The sequence below is a fragment of the Typopeltis vanoorti genome, chromosome 1, assembly GCF_054136105.1.
Source record: "Typopeltis vanoorti isolate ZY-2024b chromosome 1, IOZ_Tvanoo_1.0, whole genome shotgun sequence".
NCBI lineage: Eukaryota > Metazoa > Arthropoda > Arachnida > Uropygi > Thelyphonidae > Typopeltis > Typopeltis vanoorti.
The window spans coordinates 23,844,165-23,866,483 of record NC_143549.1 but is presented as its reverse complement, the minus strand read 5'-3'; the positions used below and the strand labels follow the sequence as shown (position 1 = coordinate 23,866,483).

General features: G+C 35.0%; 1 protein-coding gene across 1 annotated transcript in view; it reads left to right on the top strand.

The window, feature by feature from the left end:
- Positions 1-22,319, top strand: part of HUWE1 (HECT, UBA and WWE domain containing E3 ubiquitin protein ligase 1) — a 1,068,888-nt gene that overhangs the window by 620,131 nt on the left and 426,438 nt on the right. Inside the window, exons 63-64 of the mRNA XM_090396304.1 lie at positions 4,165-4,261; positions 17,880-18,094. Coding sequence (XP_090252430.1) covers positions 4,165-4,261; positions 17,880-18,094 — 312 coding nt within the window. The remainder of the gene's footprint in view (positions 1-4,164; positions 4,262-17,879; positions 18,095-22,319) is intronic.

The following is a 22,319-nucleotide window of genomic DNA, read 5'->3' as shown; positions in this document are numbered from 1 at the left end:
CACGATTTCATTCACTTTTCTGTTTTTGAATTGCTTCCTCGTCGTCAAATTTCTGATATGTACCTTCAAGCAGTATACAGGATATGATAATACTACATGAAAAATTCACATCATTGCTACTTCCTATCTACAATTTTCCTCCAAATCAGTCTGTTAAATGTCAAGACTCCATAATTAGCAGGTCTTAATATTTCTGTCTTCTAAGGCACTTTTTACTGTATCAATCCACCTATATCTTGGTCTTCCTCTAGGTCTTTTTCCTGCCATCCTGGCAGAGAACACTTGTTTTGTTAATCTTTCCTCTCCCATTCTGCTTAAGTGACCATACCACCTAAGATTAGCTCTGCTAACACATTCCTGGATGCTGACAATGTCAAGTTCTTTCCTAATATCCTCGTTTTTAATATGATATTGCCATTGATGCCATCTGCTCAGACCTATAATCTTTCTCAGAACTCTCATATCTGTGGTCTCTAGTCTTTGGTCAAGTGTTTTACTTCTGACCCAGCTCTCAGATCCATAAGGTTAAAATCGGTTTAAACACTGTCTTGTATACAGCTAATTTAGTGTTTTGGCTAATTTCTCTCTTATTCCATATAAATTTATTCAGTTGACTTCCTACCATATCAGCTTTGTTGATTCTGTTATCTATTTCCATATTTAATTTGCCATCTTCACTAAAAATCGTGCCTAAGTAGCTGAAATATTTTACTTGTTCTATAAGTTCTCCCTTCACAATGCAGTTGTTATTTTTCAATGTTTCTTCCCATTTTCATTGTCTTTGTCTTTTTAATGCTGACCTTCATATCATATCTATTACAACAGCTATTCAATTTAGTCAGAGAATCTTACAGACTTGTAGTGGATTTATTTAGAAGTATTACATCATCCGCATAAAGCAAAGAGCCGATTTTGATATCACATTTAATACCACTTTCCTTCATAATGTGATCCATATAGATAATGAATATGAGAGGAGATAATGTACATCCTTGTCTGACACCAGATTTAACATTAACCCATTATCCTGTACTTCCTTCATTTCTAACCGCTTACTTACAACTCAAATAAAGAATTAGTATTGCTTGATATAATGCCCCATAAGCACCATATAACTGTAGTGTTTCGAATAGCTTCTCTCTTGGCACCTTGTCATATGCCTTCTCCAGATCTACAAAACTTAAATACATTAAATTGTTTCCTTTATATTAATTTTTTCTTGATATTCCTTTATATTCTTAATTTTTGCTCCAGGAAAACTTATAACTTGCTCATCAATATCATGTTTTATTATAGAGTGACTATGCTGAATAAATTCTTTCTTTTTACTGACAACGTCACTTACCTGATTTCCATTACTTCCTGATTTATCTGTTTCCATACTTTGCTCTTTTTTTATTTTGCTGCTAAATTTTTATTTTCTCCCTATGCTCATTTAACCTCTTGACTTTTTGTAATTCCTGCATTGTTTCTCTGATGATCTGTGTTAATTTTTCTATTCTGGAGATTAATTCATTTTCATTAACCTCTTCCACATCTCCAATAACCTCTTTAGTGGGGCTAGCCTTCTTGTTCTTACTGCAGTGTGCTCTGTTTAGCATTACTTGTACATTTTTGGTGCCATTTTAAACTTATACTTATTGGTGAAATATCTCTGGCCACTATCCAGATTAGTTTCGACCTTTATTGAGGTCTCTTCAGTGGGAGCCAGGCCCAGAAGTGGAGATACCAGGCAGAAGCAATGGCGAGGTCATCTTTACCTATAGGAGTTGCGAAAAGGTGTACCACCTTTTTATTAAATTACTCTAGATTTAGAGAAAGATGCTGAAAGTTTATTTTTCACTTGGTTAGACTATAATAAATTTAGTTTAATCCTTTATTCAAGTGTGAGCAAACAAATTTGCACCTGAAAATATCTTCAGGACTGGGGTAAGGTAGTCTGAAAGAAAAGAGGTGTTCTCCGGTCAATCGAAAGGGAGTTGTTTTGTACCATGATAATGCATACCCTCATAGTGCAGGAATCACTTCTACCAAGATTCAGGAACTCAGTTGGGAAAAAGCTTCCACATTCTCCGTATTCTGCTGATTTTGTAGCTTTGGATTACCACTTATTTCAAAGTTTGCACAATTTCATTGATTTAAACTAGTACAATATATTAATACACTGAAATTCAGCTTATGCAACTTCTTTGTCTTCAAATCTCCTGAATTCCATAGACATGGCATTATGAAGCTTTCACAACATTTGAAGAGCATTGTTGATTCAAATGGAGAATTACATAATTGATTAAATTAACAAGTGATTTATCTTTTATACCCTTTCAAAACTTAATGCTAAAAATGACATTGCATCTGGAATGACCTGAGAGTGCCATTAGTGACAGCTAGTTAGCCAAGTGAATGCTGTCCATCAACAGGGATTTGAGTTTGAATCCCATCAAGGATGTTTGTGATTGACTATAGGTTGAAGATAATATAATCGTTCAAGTTAAAACTATTATCCTGCTTATTTAAAGATGAAAAATCTTGAAAGAGCACTCTACAGTTGGTCTAGTCTTTTTTTTTTTTTTTTTTAATCTAAAATCTTAACTTGTTTAGGATATTGTTGAAGTATTGGTTTTCTGGTTTTTGCAGATGAAAAGTAGATATATACAAAGAAATTTCACAAGTGATTGTAACATCAGCATTTTATTCCACGACTTGTTTTCACAATCAACAAAATAGAAATAACATGAATAAGAAGTGAAAGCCACTGATTATCTGTATTTATTGATGTTGAAAGTTTATTTTTCACTTGGTTAGACTATAATAAATTTAGTTTGTGGCCCTTCCCTTAATGCATAACATTATACATATCAGCTGTGTTTTGCATTATGGAAGATACTGAGATAGGAATGATGTTAGCTTGCTCCACCTTTGCAATGAATTAACCAGTGTTGTACTACCTTACCCCAGTCCTGCAGATATTTTCAGGTGCAAATTTTGTTTGCTCACACTTGGATAAAGGATTAAACTAAATTTATTATAGTTTAACCAAGTGAAAAATAAACTTTCAACATTATTATAGTCAAGCAAGTTGTTCACAGTATACTTCAGCTGTGATTGTTTGGTTTTGGTGCAAGAGTTCAAAGTGTATAATACCAGCCATGTCCCACCTTCTGAGGGTTACGGTCTTGTTTTGGCTGAGGTTTAGCCTGTTCCCCTGAATGAACCCACTGCCTTCAGCACTTAACATTCTTGTAAAGTATCCAGTTTTCATCATCAGTGACTACGCGACTCAAAAACGGAGATTGAACCTCTCGAGAACGAAGAGCAGTGCAGATGTTGACACGTTCTCTTCAATTGTTGTTCATCAGTTCATGGGGAACCCACTTGATGACACTTTTCCAAGGTCTTGCAAATGGCTGTGGATGGATGATGAATTAAGATCTTTTGCTAAATCATCAACAGTTGCATTGGCATTTCTTGCAATAGTGGCTTCCAGCATGTCATTATCAAGAGAGAGGTTGCCCAGAGCAAGTGGCATCTTTCAAGAAAGTCTCCTTGTCGAAATTTTTGGAACAATTGCTGTTCCTTTCGCATATTCATACCATTATCACTATGCACTTGTTACACATTTTACAGTGTTAGCAGCATTGTCTTTTTTGAACTCATAAATCATGATGTGCCTAATGTGCTCTTCAGTGACCTCAGTTTAGTAATAAAGGGTTATTTAAACAAAAACTAATGATGTTCTTGCAAGGTGTAATTCCTGAGAAAGAGGCAATCTCAGCTTAGCAGTACTTATAAAGCTTCAAAAATTCATGTTTAGACATGCTGAGATACATATGAACAAGGACATGTCATCCCATTACTTTTGGGATGACCTGATATATGACATTAGTGCCATATGATAACATTATTAGATGATAATCTCAACATTCTGTTGGGCATTATAAAAAGTTATGTTTTTTCTATAAAAGAGCATATCACTTTTTATATGCTAATGAAATTTAGTATACACATTTCAAATTTTTATTTATTAAAGACTATACCACATTTCATTTTCCTTACACACACACACACACACACACACACACACACACACACACACACACACACACACACACACACACACACACACACACACAATGTTCTTTGTTAATTTATCCCTATTTTTTATAGCTCTTGATATGCTGGCTGTAACTTCTCCAGATATGGAACATCCTTTAATATCTCAAACACCTGTCTCTACTCCATCTGTACCTTTGCCACCACCAAGGTAAAGTTACTCGAAATGAACTGATTTTATATAGTTATGCATGCACAGTTATAAAAAATTTCATTATAAATTTGTCCATTATTATATGCATTTAAATGGAGAAATCAGTGTGCCATTGGTAGCCCTTTGGCAGTCTATTTTTGGAATCATCTGGAAGATACCTTGTTCTCATCCATTCATCTCCAATATTGTCTTTGGTTTTATTACTTTGATGTTTTTACTATTTGGCCTTATTCTGAAAATGAACTTAACAAATTGTTAAAATGGATCAGTAACTTTCATCCACCCATTCAATTCACCATGTGAAGTAAATGCTGGTAATTTACCATTCTTGGACCTCCTTCTTGCTCGCGCAGCTTCTTGTACTTTGTTTACCACTCTTTATTGAATACCTTTTCTAGCAGAGACATTCATAAAAAGCCTGCTCATCATATCACACCAGTTAATTGAAAAAGCAATTAGTTAGAAGGTAGTTCCTCGGAAAAAAATTAATCAAAAACACAATTTACAGAAATGCAATTCGTCAAAACTACAAGTTATTGAATGAACAGATGTTGAAAAATGAATTATAAGACATGAAGTGTATTTATCAAAAAGAACTGCAGTTTTTATTTGATTAACTTTTGATGTAACTGAAGTTTGGCATGACATTCCCTTTGTGTGTTATGTAGACGTGGTAATTTTTTAAGGGATATTCCTTAAAATCCAGTTAGAACCAGTTTGTGGGATGAGATGCCAGAGTTTCTGGGAGTTAAACCCTACCATCTCTATATGAGACTGGATAAATTCGCCTTCAGTTGAAAAGGACCAATAAAAATTCTTCACATGATGCATGGGATTTGAACTAAGATCTTTCTAAGCAAAGGTATTCATTTATACTGACCGAACTACTGAGGCTTTATTATTAGTAATGTTACTAGGGGATAATTAAAGAACAAGATGGTTTCCCTTAGTCTTCCTTATACATGGAAGCAGAACTGGTGCAAACGGAATTTGTGAAAGACACGAGGTCTGTGTGGTTCAGTATATTTTGGTAAAGAAGTTTAGTAATTCTGTGTTATTACCGGGAACCTTTTTGGGATGAGATGCCTGAGTTTCTGGAAATTAAACCCTGCCATCTCCATATGAGACTAGATAAATTCACCTTCAGTTGAAAAGGACCAATAACAATTCACATGATGCATGGGATTTGAACTACGATCTTTCTAAGCAAAGGGATTATTCATTTATACTGACTGAACTACTGAGACTTTATTATTAGTATTAGTATATGACATCTGCACCTGCTTGTTATTATTATTATGTGACACCTCCAGGGAGTCCAAAGACTCACTGTAGGGAGAATGTGGCAACACCATCAAATGATTGGACCCCTTCTAACTACTAACCGCGCTCAAACATGCTTAACTTTTTGCGAGCCATTAGTAGCAGAGACTCTACCAATCAACCACCCTTCGGCATGTGTGATGGCTTGTTATATGTGATACATTTTACTTTGATTTGGTCTTGGAGCATTCAATCCATTCCTATTCAGTTCAGATATGTTCGGGACTACAATGGGACAACGTGTCTATTTTATATTGCATTAATTCTGAATTAGTGAATCACATGCAAACGGAATTTGTAAAAGACACAAGAGGTCTGTGTGGTTCAGTATATTTTGGTAAAGAAGTTTAGAAATGAGTTTAGTAATTCTGCTCTGGCTGGATGAAATTTAATGAAGTTATGTAGGTGAGATCTAAATTAAAATTTGTCAGGTTTGATTTCAATCTGATCATTGGTGTTGTGGAAAAACTTTACCTTTCCAACATGAGATAAGGATCCAAATGTATGTTTTTTGTAACTCATGAAAAGCTGCAAATTTACATTATCCAGATAATTTCTAATCTTATGTATGGTCTGAGGACTATTCTGTTTTTTATTTTGTTTACATAGTCTAGAAACCCTGCTCTAAATAAGAAATGTGGATTTTTTTTTTTCAAGCCACTTCAGGCTTCCAAATTAGGTGAGTCAGAGGTCTTATTCTGGGTGACAATTCTTCTAATCCATCATCTAAAGAGAATCAAACATCTATGCTCATGTTATCATTGTACCAGAAGGAATACCAGAAAGAAACTTCCAAAACAGATAAATTATTGTCAGAACATCATGTCTGCAATAATTACAAAAACTTCTGTGAACATCGGTGGGCAGGTGAAGTTAAGGGGTAACAACTCATAAAACATTCAACTGCTCTAAAGGTTTGATGTTAGCCTTATTATGATCTTACTAAATTAAGATATATATTTCAGAGCTTAAAGATCAACAGTGGCAAGCACTGAAGAAAACATTGATTGATTCAACCAGAGAGGCATACTGGAAGTTAAAGAGGCAGTGGAGAAAAAAAGAAAGCATGTCCAAAGTTCCTGAGAAATAAGTCAGCTTGTACTCAAAGAATACAGAGACAAATGTAAGAAAGCTAAACACTAAAACTAACTAAATGAATTTTGGCAAGAACATAGAAAATAAATATCAGGAAGGTGGCAAAATATACTGAAGGCTGTTGAAAAAGCTCAAATGGAGGAAAGAGTGCTGTAAAATGAATTAGAGATAAAGGTGACATGAAAACTGGAGAAAAAGATATCCTTGATGTGTGGAGTAATTACTTCAGAAAATTGCTAAATGAAACACGCAGTTACAGCACAGTGATAATAATAATAAAAAAAACTCAATAGCCATGCAATCATGGAATAAATGAAGTAGGAAAAATGAATATACACTTGAAGTAGGAAAAAAGCTCTCAAAAGCCTGAAATGTGGAGTGGCAGCAGAATATATGACATTCGACCAGAAATGCGTATAGAGGTATAAAAGCCTTATAGTGACTGTACTGCATAGTTGAGAAAACCTGGACAGAGGGATGAACTCCGGATGATTCGAGCAAAGCTCTCATAGTACCCATATAAAAAGAAATAAAACTAAATGTTGGTTTTGTTTTTCATCCAACCTTATATTTGCTAGCCGTTGGTTGACCACACTTACAAACATAAAGAAAATTTTTATTATACTGTGCCACTCTGTTTGAAATCCCACAGTTATTGTGAAGGAATCAATCATCAAATAGCACAACAGCAATGTGAACTTTCTATAGGCCGAAATTTTCATACTTATACATAGGGTTTCTCACAAGATTTGCATTTTAATGAGCGGTGCAATGAAACTGAAATTAGGCAAGCATAAGAATCGAGTTAAACAAGATATTTAATTCTCTCACAAAATTATTCTTACATAAGGAACAAGAACTGTATTAAGATGAATGCAATTAGAAAATAATTTATGCATTCTATAAAGTATTTTGATTCTGCTCAGCTGAGTGCATCATTTACTGCTAGAACATATATATAAGGCTTTCACAATTCTCATCCATTAGGATTTCAACTTAGTTTCACCTTTAACAACAATAATATTCAGCAAAACACTTAAAAGTTAATTATTTTTAGTCTAATAGAATAATCACAAATGTCAATTTTATCAAACACTTAGCTCATCATCATCATCATCAAATTCCTGCCATGTACCCTCAAGGGGTGTACAGGATATGACAGTACTACATGAAAAAATTACATCATTACTAACTTCCTATCTACAATTTTCCTCCAAATCAGTCTGTTACTTGTCAAGACTCCAACATTATCAGATCTTATATTTCTATCGTCTAAGGCACTTTGTACCGTATCAATCCACCTATATCTTGGTCTTCCTCTGGGTCATTTTCCTGCCAACCTGGCAGAGAACACTTGTTTTGCTAATCTTTCCTCTCCCATTCTATTTAAGTGACCATCCCATCTGAGATTAGCTCTGCTAACGCATTTCTGGATGCTGACAATGTCAAGTTCTTTCCTAATATCCTCATTTTTAATATGATATTGCCATTGATGCCATCTGTTCACGCCTCTAATCTTTCTCAGAACTCTCATATCTGCGGTCTCTAGTCTTTGGTCAAGTGTTTTACTTCTGACCCAGCTCTCAGATCCATAAGTTAAAACTGGTTTGAACACAGTCTTCTATACAGCTAATTTAGTGTTTCAACTAATTTCTCTCTTATTCCATATGAATTTATTCAGTTGACTTCCTATCATACCGGCTTTGCTGATTCTGTTGTCTATTTCCATATTTAATTTACCATCTTCACTAAAAATAGTGCCTAAGCAGCTGAAATGTTTTGCTTGTTCCACAGGTTCTCCATTCACAACACAGTTGACATTTTCAATGATTCTGCCTATTTTCATTGCCTTTGTCTTTTTATTGCTGACCTTCATACCATATCTATTACAACAGCTATTCAATTTAGTCAGAGAATCTTGCAGACTTGTTGCGGATTTATTTAGAAGTATAACATCATCCGCATAAAGCAAAGAGCTGACATTAACATCTCCAATTTTGATATCAGGTTTAATACCACATTCCTTCATAATGTGATCCATATAGGTAATGAATAACAGAGGGGATAATGTACATCCTTGTCTCACACCAGATTTAACATTAAACCATCTTCCTGTACTTCCTTCAATTCTCAAATAAAGACTAAGTATTGCTTGATATAATGCCCCATTGACACCATATAACTGCAGCGTATTGAATAACTTCTCTCTTGGCACCTTGTCATATGCCTTTTCCAAATCGACAAAACTTAAATACAGATCTTTGTTATATTCCCATGCTTTCTCGACTATTTGTCGTAAAGTGAAGATCTGATCCTGACAGCCTCTATTTGGCCTGAATCCGGCTTATTCTTCACCAAGCTTTTCTTCCACAATTCTTCTCAACCGTTTCTCAAGTATACTTGCATAGATCTTGCCAGGAACACTCAGTAGGGAAATACCTCTGTAATTCTCACATTCAGTTTTATTTCCCTTTTTATATATGTGTACTATGAGAGCTCTACTCCAATCATCAGGAATTCGTCCCTCTGTCCAGGCTTTCTGAACTATGCAGTGCAGCCACTGTAAGACTCTTATACCACCATACTTCAGCATTTCTGGTCGAATATCATCTACTCCTGCTGCCTTTCCACATTTCAAGCCTTTGATGGCTTTTTCTACTTCAAGTATGGATATGTATTCCTGACTGCATGCCTTGTCAGTGTTTTTTATCACTGTGCTGTCATCACTGCTTGTTTCATTTAGCAGTTTTTCAAAGTAATTACTCCATACTTCAAGGATATCTTTTTCTCCTGTTTTCATTTCACCTTTATCATCTCTAATTCCTTTTACAGCACTCTTTCCTCCATTCCTAAGCTTCTTCAACAACCTCCCGAATATTTTGCCACCTTCTTGATATTTATTTTCTATATTCTTGCCAAAGTCCTCCCATGACTTTTGTTTAGCTAGTTTTACACACCGTTTAGCTTTCTTACATTTGTCTCTGTATTCTGTAAGAGTAAAAGCTGACTTATTTGCCAGGAACTTTTGATATGCTTTCTTCTTTTCCTTCACTGCCTCTTTAACTTCCTGTGTCCACCAGGGAGTTCTGATTTTTTTATCCTTGCACACAACCTCACCACATGCCTCTCTGGCAGAATCAATCAATGTTTCCTTCAGAGTTTGCCACTGAATCTCCAAGGTTTGATTCCTGTTCTCAAACTCTTTCATTTTCTTTTCAATAATATTTCTGTATTTTAGTCTACAGTTCACATCTGAGAGCTGCTCAACTTTTATTCGCTTTAAAACTTTCTTACATGTTATTCTTTTCAATATGAAATTCAATTTTATCCTGCTCAAGACTAAATAGTGATCACTTCCAATTTCAAATCCTCTGTACACTCTGGTGTCCTGCACCAGGGAGAAAACATCACTATCAACAATAACATAGTCAATGAGACTTTTCTTATTCCTAGCCTCTTCTCTCCATGTAAATTTGTGCACATTTTTATGTTGGAACATGGTGTTAGTAATAACCAGTCCATGTCCTGAACAGAAATCCAACAGATATTTGCCATTATTATTAGCTTTGCTCTTTTCTCCAAATTTTCCCAAAATATTTTTGTATGTCTCACAATCATTTCCTACTCTACTATTTAGATCCCCAACAAGGACCAACTTTTCCTTTTTCATTGTGTCAGTTGCTTTTTCTAAAGCCTCAAAAAATTCCTCCACTTCTACCTTAGTAGAACCTTCTGTGGGACCATAGGCACAAATAAGTCTCATTGTCCAGTTCCCCATTCTCATATTTGCCCACATTACTCTACTTGAGACTGACTGCCATTCAAGAAGATTAGCCTCGTATTTTGTGTTGAATACTATGGCTACTCCTTCTTTTCCTTGATTGTCATTGCCTGAATATAACATTTTGTATTTATTGCTCAGAAAGATCTCACCAGTTTTGGTCTTTTTTGTTTCAGTCACCCCTATTATGTCGATCTGGTACTTATCTAATTCCTCAGCTAGCTCCATTTCTTTGCCATTCAGGCTTCTTACGTTGATAGTACCGATCTTTAACTCTGGTGATGTTGAGTTGGGGTTTGTTTTCAGATTTGTTCCTGTAGCTGACTTTTCGCTGTTCGCCCTGGTTCCCTGGCGAAAACAGCGGGGGCCTTGTTTAACCGGGCGACGCCCAGCCGGCCTGAAATTTTGTCATGTTGTACTATCATTTTTTATTTTGGTTTAACCAATAAGAATACAATTTGGTCGGCTAAATCCCAAATTGCCAGCCCATCCTCGTTCGTTCAGTATCAAAAGCTGGCATTGTTAATATCTATCAGAGGATTAAAATAGTTCTTAAAAGGCTCAGTCTTGAATTTACATATACATTCTGAGATAACACATTCAAACATGAACTAATTCTTCAATTAACTTTCTCACATTAGTTTCACAAGGAAATATTTTATAATATCACTCATTCAAGCTTGACTAGCCTGCTCCTGCAACATGAAATTTGACCAAATTCTCTGGACACAAGCAACACTGTCACACTTTAGTTATAGAATAGAAATTCCTACCAGTATGATCTGCACATTATGGAAAACTCTTACAACACTTCTAGACTCTCAATAATTTTCTACTTTAGGCAACACAAAACTTATAGCATCCCTGAGTTTAATAACTTATTTGTTAAGACTGGAAAATTTATTTTTTTGCTCGTAATAACTTGTCTTACAATAAATCACGATCATATTATTATCTTTATTATCCTAGATTAGCAAAACAAGTGTTCTCTGCCAGGTTGGCAGTAAAAAAGATCCAGAGGAGACCAAGATATAGGTCGATTGATACAGTAAAAAGTGGCTTAGAACATAGAAATATATGGTCTGATAATATTGGAGTCTTGACAGGTAACAGACCGATTTGGAGGAAAATTGTAGATAGGATTTAAATTTTTCATGTAGTATTATCATATCCTGTACACCCCTCTGAGGGTATACACCTATGTCAGGAATTTGATGATGATGAGAAAATGAAAATATGCAGAAACATTGAAAATGACAACTGCATCGTGAATGGAGAACCTATAGAACCAGTAAAACATTTCAGCTACTTAGGCACGATTTTTAGTCATATCATCATCATCATCAAATTCCTGACATTTACTCTCAAGGGGTGTACAGGATACGATGGTATTACATGAAAAATTTACACTTACTAACTCTGTATCTACAATTTTCCTCCAAATCAGTCTGTTATTTGTCAAGGCTCCAACATTATTAGATCTTATATTTCTATCATCTAAGGCACTTTGTACCGTATCAATCCACCTATATCTTAGCCTTCCACTGGGTCGTTTTCCTGCCAACCTCGCCGAGAACACTTGTTTTCCTAATATTCTCGTTTTTAACCTGATATTGCCACTGATGCAATCTGTTCATGCCTCTAATCTTTCTCAGTACTCTCATATCTGCTATCTGTAGTCTTTGGTCAAGTGTTTTTTACTTCTGACCCAGCTCTCAGATCCATAAGTTAAAACCGGTTTGAACACTATCTTGTATACAGCTAATTTAGTGTTCCGACTAATTTCTCTCTTATTCCACATAAATTTATTCAATTGACTTCATACCATACCAGCTTTGCTGATTCTGTTGTCTATTTCCATATTTAATTTACCATCTTCAGCAAAAATCGTGCCTAATTAGTTGAAATGTTTTACTTGTTCCACAGGTTCCCCGTTCACAACACAGTTGACATTTTCAACAATTCTATCTATTTTCATTGTCTTTGTCTTTTTAATGCTGACCTTCATACCATATCTATTACAACAGTTATTCAATTTAGTCAAGGAATCTTGCAAACTTGTAGCGGATTTATTTAGATGTATAACATCGTCTGCATAAAGCAAATAGCTGACATTAATATCTCCAATTTTGATATCAGGTTTAATACCACTTTTCTTCCTAATATGCTCCACATAGATAATAAGAGAGGTGATAACCTACATCCTTGTCTGACACCAGATATAACATTAAACCATCTTCCTGTACTTCCTTCAATTCTAACTGCTGACTTACAACTCAAATAAAGACTAAGTATTGCTTGATATAATGCCCCATTGACACCATATAACTGTAGCATATTGAATAGCTTCTCTCTTGGCACCTTGTCATATGCCTTTTCCAAATCGACAAAACTTAAATACAGATCTTTGTTATATTCCCATGCTTTCTCAACTATTTGTCGTAAAGTGATGCTCTGATCCTGACATGAGTCCAGCATGTTCTTCATCAAGCTTTTCTTCCGCAATTCTTTTCAACCGTTTCTCAAGTATACTTGCATAGATCTTGCCAGGAACACTCAGTAGGAAAATACCTTTGTAATTCTCACATTCAGTTTTATTTCCCTTTTTATATATGGGTATTATTAGAGCTCTACTCCAATCATCAGGAATTCGTCCCTGTTTCCAGGCTTTCTGAACTATGCAGTGCACCACTGCATAGTTCAGAAAGACTTTTATACCACCATACTTCAGCATTTATGGTCAAATATCATCTACTCCTGCAGGTTTTTCACATTTCCTGCCTTTGATGGCTTTTTCTACTTCAAGTATGGATATGTATACCTGACTGTATGCATGTTGAGTGTTTTTAACCACTGTGGTATCATGCTTGTTTCATTTAGCAATGAAATTGCTAGTTTCAATGCTGAATATTATATATCTATATTTCCATTCTTCAACGATATATCTTTTTCTTCCCGTTTTCATGTCACCTTTTATCATCTCTAACTCCTTTTACTTCACTCTTTCCTCCATTTCTAAGCTTCTTCAACAACCTCCAAAATATCTTACCACCTTCTTGATATTTATTTTCTATGTACTTGGCAAAGTCCTCCCATGACTTTTGTTTAGCTAGTTTTACATGTTCTTTAGCTTTCTTACGTTTGTCTCTGTACTCTCCAAGAGCCAAAACTGACTTATTTGCCTGGAACTTTTTGATATGCTTTCTTCTTTTCCTTCAATCATCTGTACACTCTGGTGTCCTGCACCAGGGAGAAAACATCACTATCAACAATAACATAGTCAATGAGATGTTTCTTATTCCTAGCCTCTTCTCTCCATGTGAATTTGTGCACATTTTTATGTTGGAATATGGTATTAGTAATAACCAGTCCATGTCCTGAGCAGAAATCCAACAGATATTTGTCATTATTATTAGCTGTGCTCTTTTCTCCAAATTTTCCCAAAATATTTCACAAATGTGTTTCAAAAATGTCTCGCAATCATTTCCTACTCTGCTATTTAGATCTCCAACAAGGACTAACTGTTCCTTTTTCATTGTGTCAGTTGCTTTTTCTAAAGCATCAAAAAATTCCTCCATTCTACCTTAGTAGAACCTTCTGTGGGACCAAAGGCACAAATAAGTCTCATTGTCCAATTCTCTATTCTGATATTAGCCCAGATCACTCTACTTGAGACTGCCTGTCATTCAAGAAGATTAGCCTCGTATTTTGTGTTGAATACTATGGCTACTCCTTCTTTTCCCTGGTTGTCTTTGCCTGAATATAACATTTTGTATTTATTGCTCAGAAAGATCTTTCGTTTCTTTTCCTTGATTGTCATTTCCTGAAGATGGTAAATTAAATATGGAAATAGTCAGTAGAATCAATAAAACTGGTATAGTAGGAAGTCAACTGAATAAATGTATATAGAATTAGAGAGATATTAGTCAAAACATTAAAAACCAATCCAAGATATATAAATTTGTTTCTAAATGTGATACAGTTGGTTGTGTCTCAAAAACGCTGCTCAAAGGTGCTATAAATGAACAAGTAGAAGGTGTAATGATAAAGTGTTTTTTACAGCAAAGAGCTGAAGGAAGTCCAATATCAGGACTACTAATTTTAAGTAAGGCAAAATGATTTGAAAAAGTCAATGTGTCTGGGTCATTTAAATTTTCTTCTGGTTGATAAAAGAATTTAAAGGGAGTTAAATGTAAAGGGAATTTAAAGGGTCTAAGGGAGTTAGAAATACAGAATGAAAAGCTCTGTGGGTACATATGAGCAACATTATTCTGTAATAAATTTGCAATTATTAACAATTATTAAAGAGAGGCTGTTGTACAGTCACAAATTTATAATGCTGATACAACAGGACTTAATTGTTGAGCAATGCCCACTCACATGTTAGTGTCTCTACAAGAGAAAATGTGCTGAGAATATCTTGAGGTACAAGATAAGCAAAGACAATAACAATAGCAATTCTGTTGAAAGTTTTCCCACCTGGTTATACTATAAATTAAAGATACCAAGAAATTATATACTTGATTTAATCCTTTATCTAAGTGTAAGCAAACAAAGTTTGTGCCTGAAGTATTTTCAGGAGTGCGACAACTCGTGGTAAAGGTGGTATGACTTCGCATCACTTGCCTTAGTATCCCATAATGCAAAGCATATCTCCTTGAAGACATGTATAGATCTCAACAGTGAGTTTGCCAGACCCAGATGTGATACCAAGGTTGAAGTAATGCAGAAGTCATATTTTCATATACAAATTGCCAAAAGGTGTAACACCTTATTATTATTATTATTATTATAGTACTCTGGATTAGAGATAGATGTTGAAAGCTTTTCCACTTGGTTATGCTATAAATTAAAGACACCAATAACAAGAAATTATATACTTGGTTTAATCCTTTATCCAAGTGTAAGCAAACAAGTTTGTGTACACCTTAGGTACACATATATAATAGGTACACCTTTTGGCAACTCGTATAGATAAATATGACTTCTCCATTACTTCTACCTTAGTATCACCACCTCTGGGTCTGGCTCCCATTGACGAGACCTCAATAAAGGTCAAAACCGGTCTGGGTAGTGGCCCTTCCCTTAATGCATAGCATTATGTGTCTGCAAGGAGATGTGCTTTGCATTATGGGAGCTACTGAAACATGGAGTGATGACAGCTTGGTCCATCTTTACCACGAGTTGCCTCAGTCCTAAAGATACTTCAGACGCAAACTTTGTTAGCTTACACTTGGATAAAGGATTAAACTAAATTTATTATAATGGATGTGTATTTGCTGAATCCAAAGCATTTACAGATACTTTAGGACAAGGCTTTTATATTTATAATGTACTTTTCATTTTGATTAGTGCTCTTTGGCATTGCCATATTTGAAAGTTTTTAATGCTAGCAGTCATCATCATTCATCATTTTCAAATTCCTGCCATGTACCCTTAAGGGGTGTACAGGATATGACAGTACTACATGAAAAATTTATATCATTACTAACTTCCTATCTACAATTTTCCTCCAAATCAGAATGTTATTTGTCAAGACTCCAACATTATCAGATCTTATATTTCTATCGTCTAAGGCACTTTGTACCGTATCAATCCACCTATATCTTGGTCTTCCTCTGGGTCGTTTTCCTGCAAACCTGGCAGAGAACACTTGTTTTGCTAATCTTTCCTCTCCCATTCTATTTAAGTGACCATTCCACCTGAGATTAGCTCTGCTAACACATTCCTGCATGCTAACAGTGTAGAATAAAAATAATTTTAAAATGTGGCTTATTTTTTTATCATTCGGTTTTTTCTTTACAACACCAGGATTGCATTCTTTATGTATGTGCACATACATATGCACTCACATGCAGTATTCCCATACATATAATTATTCAGCTAGTGATACATTAATAGGATGAATAGGAAGTTGGGTGAAAATAAGAAATTGTTAACATTGGATTTGAAGAAAGCACATTGTACTCTTTAAGAATTGCATGCACACACAAAAAAGGAGGAGATTGTTTCAAAAGACTTCAGTCAAAAGCAGTCATAAAAGAAGAATTTTTCTCTGAGTTTACACTAGAGCTGTAAGGAGTGCTTAATACCCAATGTACATTGAACATTACAGAAGAGCAGTTGGATTGCCAACTTCAATTCTGCTGTGAACTAATCATGGAAATATTTGAGGAAATGCAATGAGTAGAGAATGTCCTTGTGAAAATAAGTGGAGTAAATTGCTGCTAGTGTGATGGATTGCTAATTGACTTAATTGATCCCTTCTCTACCGAGTCGTGTATTTTCAGACAACTCTAGAGATATCACCCTAAATCTAAATACACTATACAATGCTGGATGATCTGTAATTTGTATAAATTTAGCAGCTCTTCAGTAGTAAAGTAACACTGTTAGGTAAATAATCATTTTTTAGGGGGGATTATGTTAATGCAAAGAAAGAAAGAAAGAATAAAGATAAGCTTCATCCCACTAAGAAAGATTTCCTCTTTGTAAATTTCTAAGGAAGTTTTGATTGTTCATTTGATAAGTGTTATCCAGTAATAAAATTTTCTTCAGTGGACATCATCACATTCTGTATAGTCTCTGTGCACCTCAGTTGAGGCTTCATCTCTCTCTCTCTCTCTCTCTCTAATGACCAGTCCATTCATCCATTTCATTAAGCATCTATTACTTTCCTTTTTCCTAGGAACTTTACCCTGATTCTTTACCTAGTTCTTTCCATTTGTTTGAAAGTATTTCAGATTTCTGTGTACTCTTAAGGAGTACTAAAGTTTTACTGATACTTTCTAGTCTAGAAACCACCATTTTTCACCTTTTCACGTACAAGCTCGTCAACAGTCTCTTGTAATACCATATCTCATAAGCAGCAGTCTTTTTCGGAATCTTTAGCTTTGTTCCTGTAGAGATAGATCTGTTCATCCAGTCCAAAGCATAACTGGAACCGTTATGCTTCTGAACCATTATAACTGGGAGTGTTTTTAAGATATAGGACAGAATTGAAATTTAATAGTTAAAAAAAAAAACAAATAGTAGAGTCATGTTTGGAGGTCACAATTTAAGTTTTTAAGTGGGTATTCTTAGTAATTTTGTCAATTTGTATGTTGCACATTTTGTCAAATGAGAAATAAGAATTAAGTGTATTCTCTCTACTCATGATTTCTGATTTTAATGAATTTCTTTAGGATTTATTAGTGTCTACTTTCTGGTCACTAGGTATTTTGCTTTTTTATTCAATCTACTACACAATGATTGATAAGTTTAAAAAATTTGGGATTCTAATCATTTGCTGTTATTTTGATGATTTTTTTTATAGCTATTTCTTTTTCGATTTAAAATCTTTTAATTATTTGTATCATAAGAATAGTTTATCATATTCAGAAAAGAATAAATGTTCTATAATTATAATCATTTCAGCTGGCTAGAAAGCTCATCTGGTGGAACTGCATTACAAGATATTAATTTTACGCCTATGGATATTAGTGAACCTGATTTACAGTCTCAGAGGAATTTGGAAAATGGTGGGTTAATGCATGTAATCAATGGCAGTTCGGTTGTGCACCCTGTTATATCAGGTACACTTCTGAGTCATATGGAAGCTGATTTAGCTGGATCCCAGCCTATTTGTTCAGGTATAATATAACAAGCTTAACATTCATTTTCATATTTACAGTCTCTCATTACTGCTGCAGATAGTTGACATAAAGCATATTTAAGCAATCTGTAATAAATGGTTATACATAGCTTTTAATTTTTCAGGAAATGACAACATATACTAGAATATTAATTATAAAAACTTTAATTAATACCTTCCTGTATTCATCAATGTTACATTGCATCTCTGCCAAGTTGGCAGGAAAAAGACCCAAAGGAAGACCAAGATATAGGTCGATTGATATGGTAAAAAGTGCCTTAGAAGATAGAAATATAAGATCTGATAATGTTGGGGTCTTAACAGGTAACGGATTGATTTGGAGGAAAATTGTTGATTAGTTAGTACTACATGAAAAATTTACATAAATTTTTCATGTGGTACATCCCTTAAGGGTACGTGTCAGGAATTTGATATGATAATGAGAAATTACCATCATCAGGGATCACAAAAAACAGTGATATGTGCATGCAGACATTAACACTGAGCAAATGAGGCTGAATAAAGGCACTGTCTTACTATGGCCAAACAGGCAGGACTATTCCTCCAGTCTGCTTCACCTCTGAAAAACTTTCCAAACCTAACAAAATATTTGTTTACATGAGACTGCCCCATATTTGTGAAGCATACATTTTAAGATCGTCAGCCCAACAGCCAAGACAACCCAATTTAGCTCACTAGTTGGGCCTAGAGTCCTAAATGGTGTCCCTAAATGGGGACACCATTTAGGACTCTAGGCCCAACTTTCGTTGCCTTTATTCCACCTTATTTGCTCAGTGTTAATGCCTATATTCACATATCAGTGTTTATTGTGATCCCTGATGGTGTCAATGTAACATTGTAATGTAGGAAGGTATTAAGTTTTTATAATTAATATTATAGTTGGTAATTCACATGTGTTGACAGATTTTCCATTATACTGTACAACCCATCTAATAACTGCAAGTTTATAATTAGCTTGTTTGCGGCTATATCAGTTTCTGTGCACATTGGAAAATTATGACCGACAATTATTTATTTTTATTTATTCATTTTTTTTTTCTTTTGTTTTAGAAGTAGTATAATGTAAGCTTTTTAAAGAAATCTATATTAGAAATTTTGTAACAAGGATTTGCTTGTATGTTCTAATATTTTCTCACATTATGAAATATGAAAACATCTAGTTTTCATATTTTATATCAAATAACTTTGATTTTCAGGAGCAGATGAAACTTTATTATCTTTCATTTATAGTGGATAGTTGCAACAGTGAATTTCCTTAAGAATAGCATTGTGGCTATGACCATACCGTTTTTAGTAGTTTGTTGTAATGGTTTGCTGAAGATAACTATAATTCACTTACCATTTAAGAACTGAAATATCTTCTCTTTTTTAGTAGTACATTTTCAGAAACTTGGCATAGATCATTTATAAGTAGTTATCTTTCCTGCAGTGTATCCACTGCCTATCCTGTACTCTCATCAGATAGCCTATAAAGCGTTTTTAAAGTTACCAGCATTCGACTTACCAAGAAAACTTGATAATTGTTTTGTATACTGCTGACCTGATATATATCGTTCCATATATACTTATTTAGATGCTCTCACTACTAGCCTTGTTAGCTCCACATGTAATTTACTATCTTCTTATCTAAATAAACATACTAGTCTTACTTTTGTCATATCTTCCATGTTTAATGTGATTACGTGTTTAATTTTGCTAAAGATCTTTGAAGGTCTTTAGCAGATCTACCAAAGAGGAATAAATTTAGAATAAAGAACAGGACCTAATACCATTTATGGTGGCTTGAGGTTTAATATCTCTTTAATTCGTAAATTGGTTCTATGTAGATTATAATTATCAGTGAAGGTAGGGTTTATTCCCAGTTCATTTCTGATTTAACATTGAACCATTTTCCTGTATATTCTTTAATTCTAGCTGCTGACTTGCAGCTTAATATTAACTATCATTATAATCACATCTACAAGTGTCATTTATACCATAAAATTATTAATTTGCTGAACCTCTGTCGCTGATTCATAACATTGAAGTCCTTGGTTGGACAGACTCAAGTCCTAATTTTCTTTTCTTTTAGGCTTGCACGGTGATCCGAATGCATTTTTGGAAATTATGGAGACAACTACCGTGTTTGAATAAAAACTTTAGTTTACTATTACTAAAATTTTACAATTCGACGTTTCGACCTTTATGTTAAGGTCATCTTCTGGAGCGTACAAATATACACAGGAAACAAGCTATACTACAATCATACTGGTTCGTTAAAGACACTGACTAACCGCTACCACAATTGTTGGCCTGACCTCTGGTGGAAAAAAAAAAAAAAAAGAAAAAAAATTTATACATCAACACTAAAGTCCTATTATTTGTGTTGTCTACTATATACATATATTAACATTATATTAACATCATTCCAGCCAGTTGGAGTGGAATGGTTTCTAATAATAGCAGATTGGCTAGAGTCCTGACTTGTGTTGAATCTTTCAAATTAGGTTGGCTGAATGTGTGCCATCCAGATCCTTGGAATTTTCATACCATCTTTATTGTTGATATTTGGGTGGTTTATCAGGATTTCGCAGGATTCTTTAAATTTTCTTTTGTACCATGTTTTTGTACGGTGTAAGGAGCAGGTGCTTTTCCAGTTGATTTGGTGTAAGGTGTTGAGTGCGTGGTCTGAGAGGCCTGCTTCACCATAATGGTTATATTTAATGTGTCTAATGTGTTCTTTTTTGCGTATAGGGATTGTCCGTCCTGTTTCACCAATGTACGGTAAGTTACAGGTGCAGCGGATGCAATAGACTCCAGGATGTGCTAATGGGAGGAGAGGGTCCTTAGAGGAGCTGAATATGGTTTTAAGTTTAGTGGGTGGTTTAAAGGTGGCATTAAGGTTATAATGTTGTAGGATTCTGTTGATTTTTTCTGATAACCCTTTAATGTATGGGATGGCTATGGTTTTACTGTAGTCTAGATTCGTTTTTGTTGTGGTTTTATAGAGTATTTTATTGACAGTATTTTTGTTATAGCCATTGTTTATGAATGTGTCACTAATGATTTTTAGTTCTTGTTTCAGGGCCTGCTGGTTAGAGCAAATAGTTGTGGCTCTGTTTTTAAGGGTGTTTATGACTCCATATTTTTGTGCTGGGTGGTGATATGAATTCGCATGTATGTATTGGCCCGTGTGTGTCGGTTTTCGGTAGACCGTGAAGGATAGATTGCCTGAAGGAAGACGTGTAACTAGTGTGTCTAGGAACGGGAGCGAATTTTGGTTTTCGATTTCGATGGTAAATTGTATGCGTTCGTGTTGTTTGTTTAGGTGGCTGAGGAATGTGTTTAGCGTTTGTCGACCGTGCGGCCAGATCGCGAACACGTTGTCCACGTATCTGAGCCAGATTGTCGGTCGAAGCGTGGCGGAATCAAGAGCCCTTTGCTCAAAGGTTTCCATGTAGAAGTTCGCGATTGGGGGAGTTAATGGTGAGCCCATGGCCGTACCTTCCTTTTGTAGGTAGAATTTGTTTTGCCACACGAAGTAACCGGACTTTAGTACGTGGGCAAAGAGGGCCGTAATGTCGGGCAGAAATTTGTTCTGTGGTAGGAGAATTGTGTCATTGATGGGGATATTAGTGAAAAGGGCAGAAACGTCAAAACTGACTAATAAGTCGTCTTTGTCGAGTGTTATGTTTTTGATTATGTTTATAAAGTGTTGTGTGTTTTTTACGTAGGAGGGGGAATGACCTACCAACTCCTTGAGTGTTGTTGCTAATTTCTTGGCTAGGTGGTAATTGGGACTGTCTATTCCTTCCACTATTGGTCGAAGGGGCACATTTTGTTTGTGTATTTTCGGAACCCCATTTATTCTGGGGGGGGGCGGGCGTAGTGGGGTTTGAGTTTTTTTAACTGTGTCTGGTGGCCAAGAAGTGACGGACTTTAATAGTTTTTCTGTTTTGTCCTTTATCCTCTTTGTTGGGTTATAATTTACCATTTTATGTGTGTTGTCGGCTAATAGCCGACAACAACACATATAAAATGGTAAATCAAATATATATTTTTCATTTGAATCAATAACGCTCCTCCCACCTTGTGAAGGCTTCATAATGCTATTTTTTATAGAATCAGGAGTTGTTGAGGCAAAGAAGTCACATAGGCTCAATTTCTGTGTATTAATGTATCGTATTGTTTTTCATCAAATTACTTCCCCCAAACACTCCCAT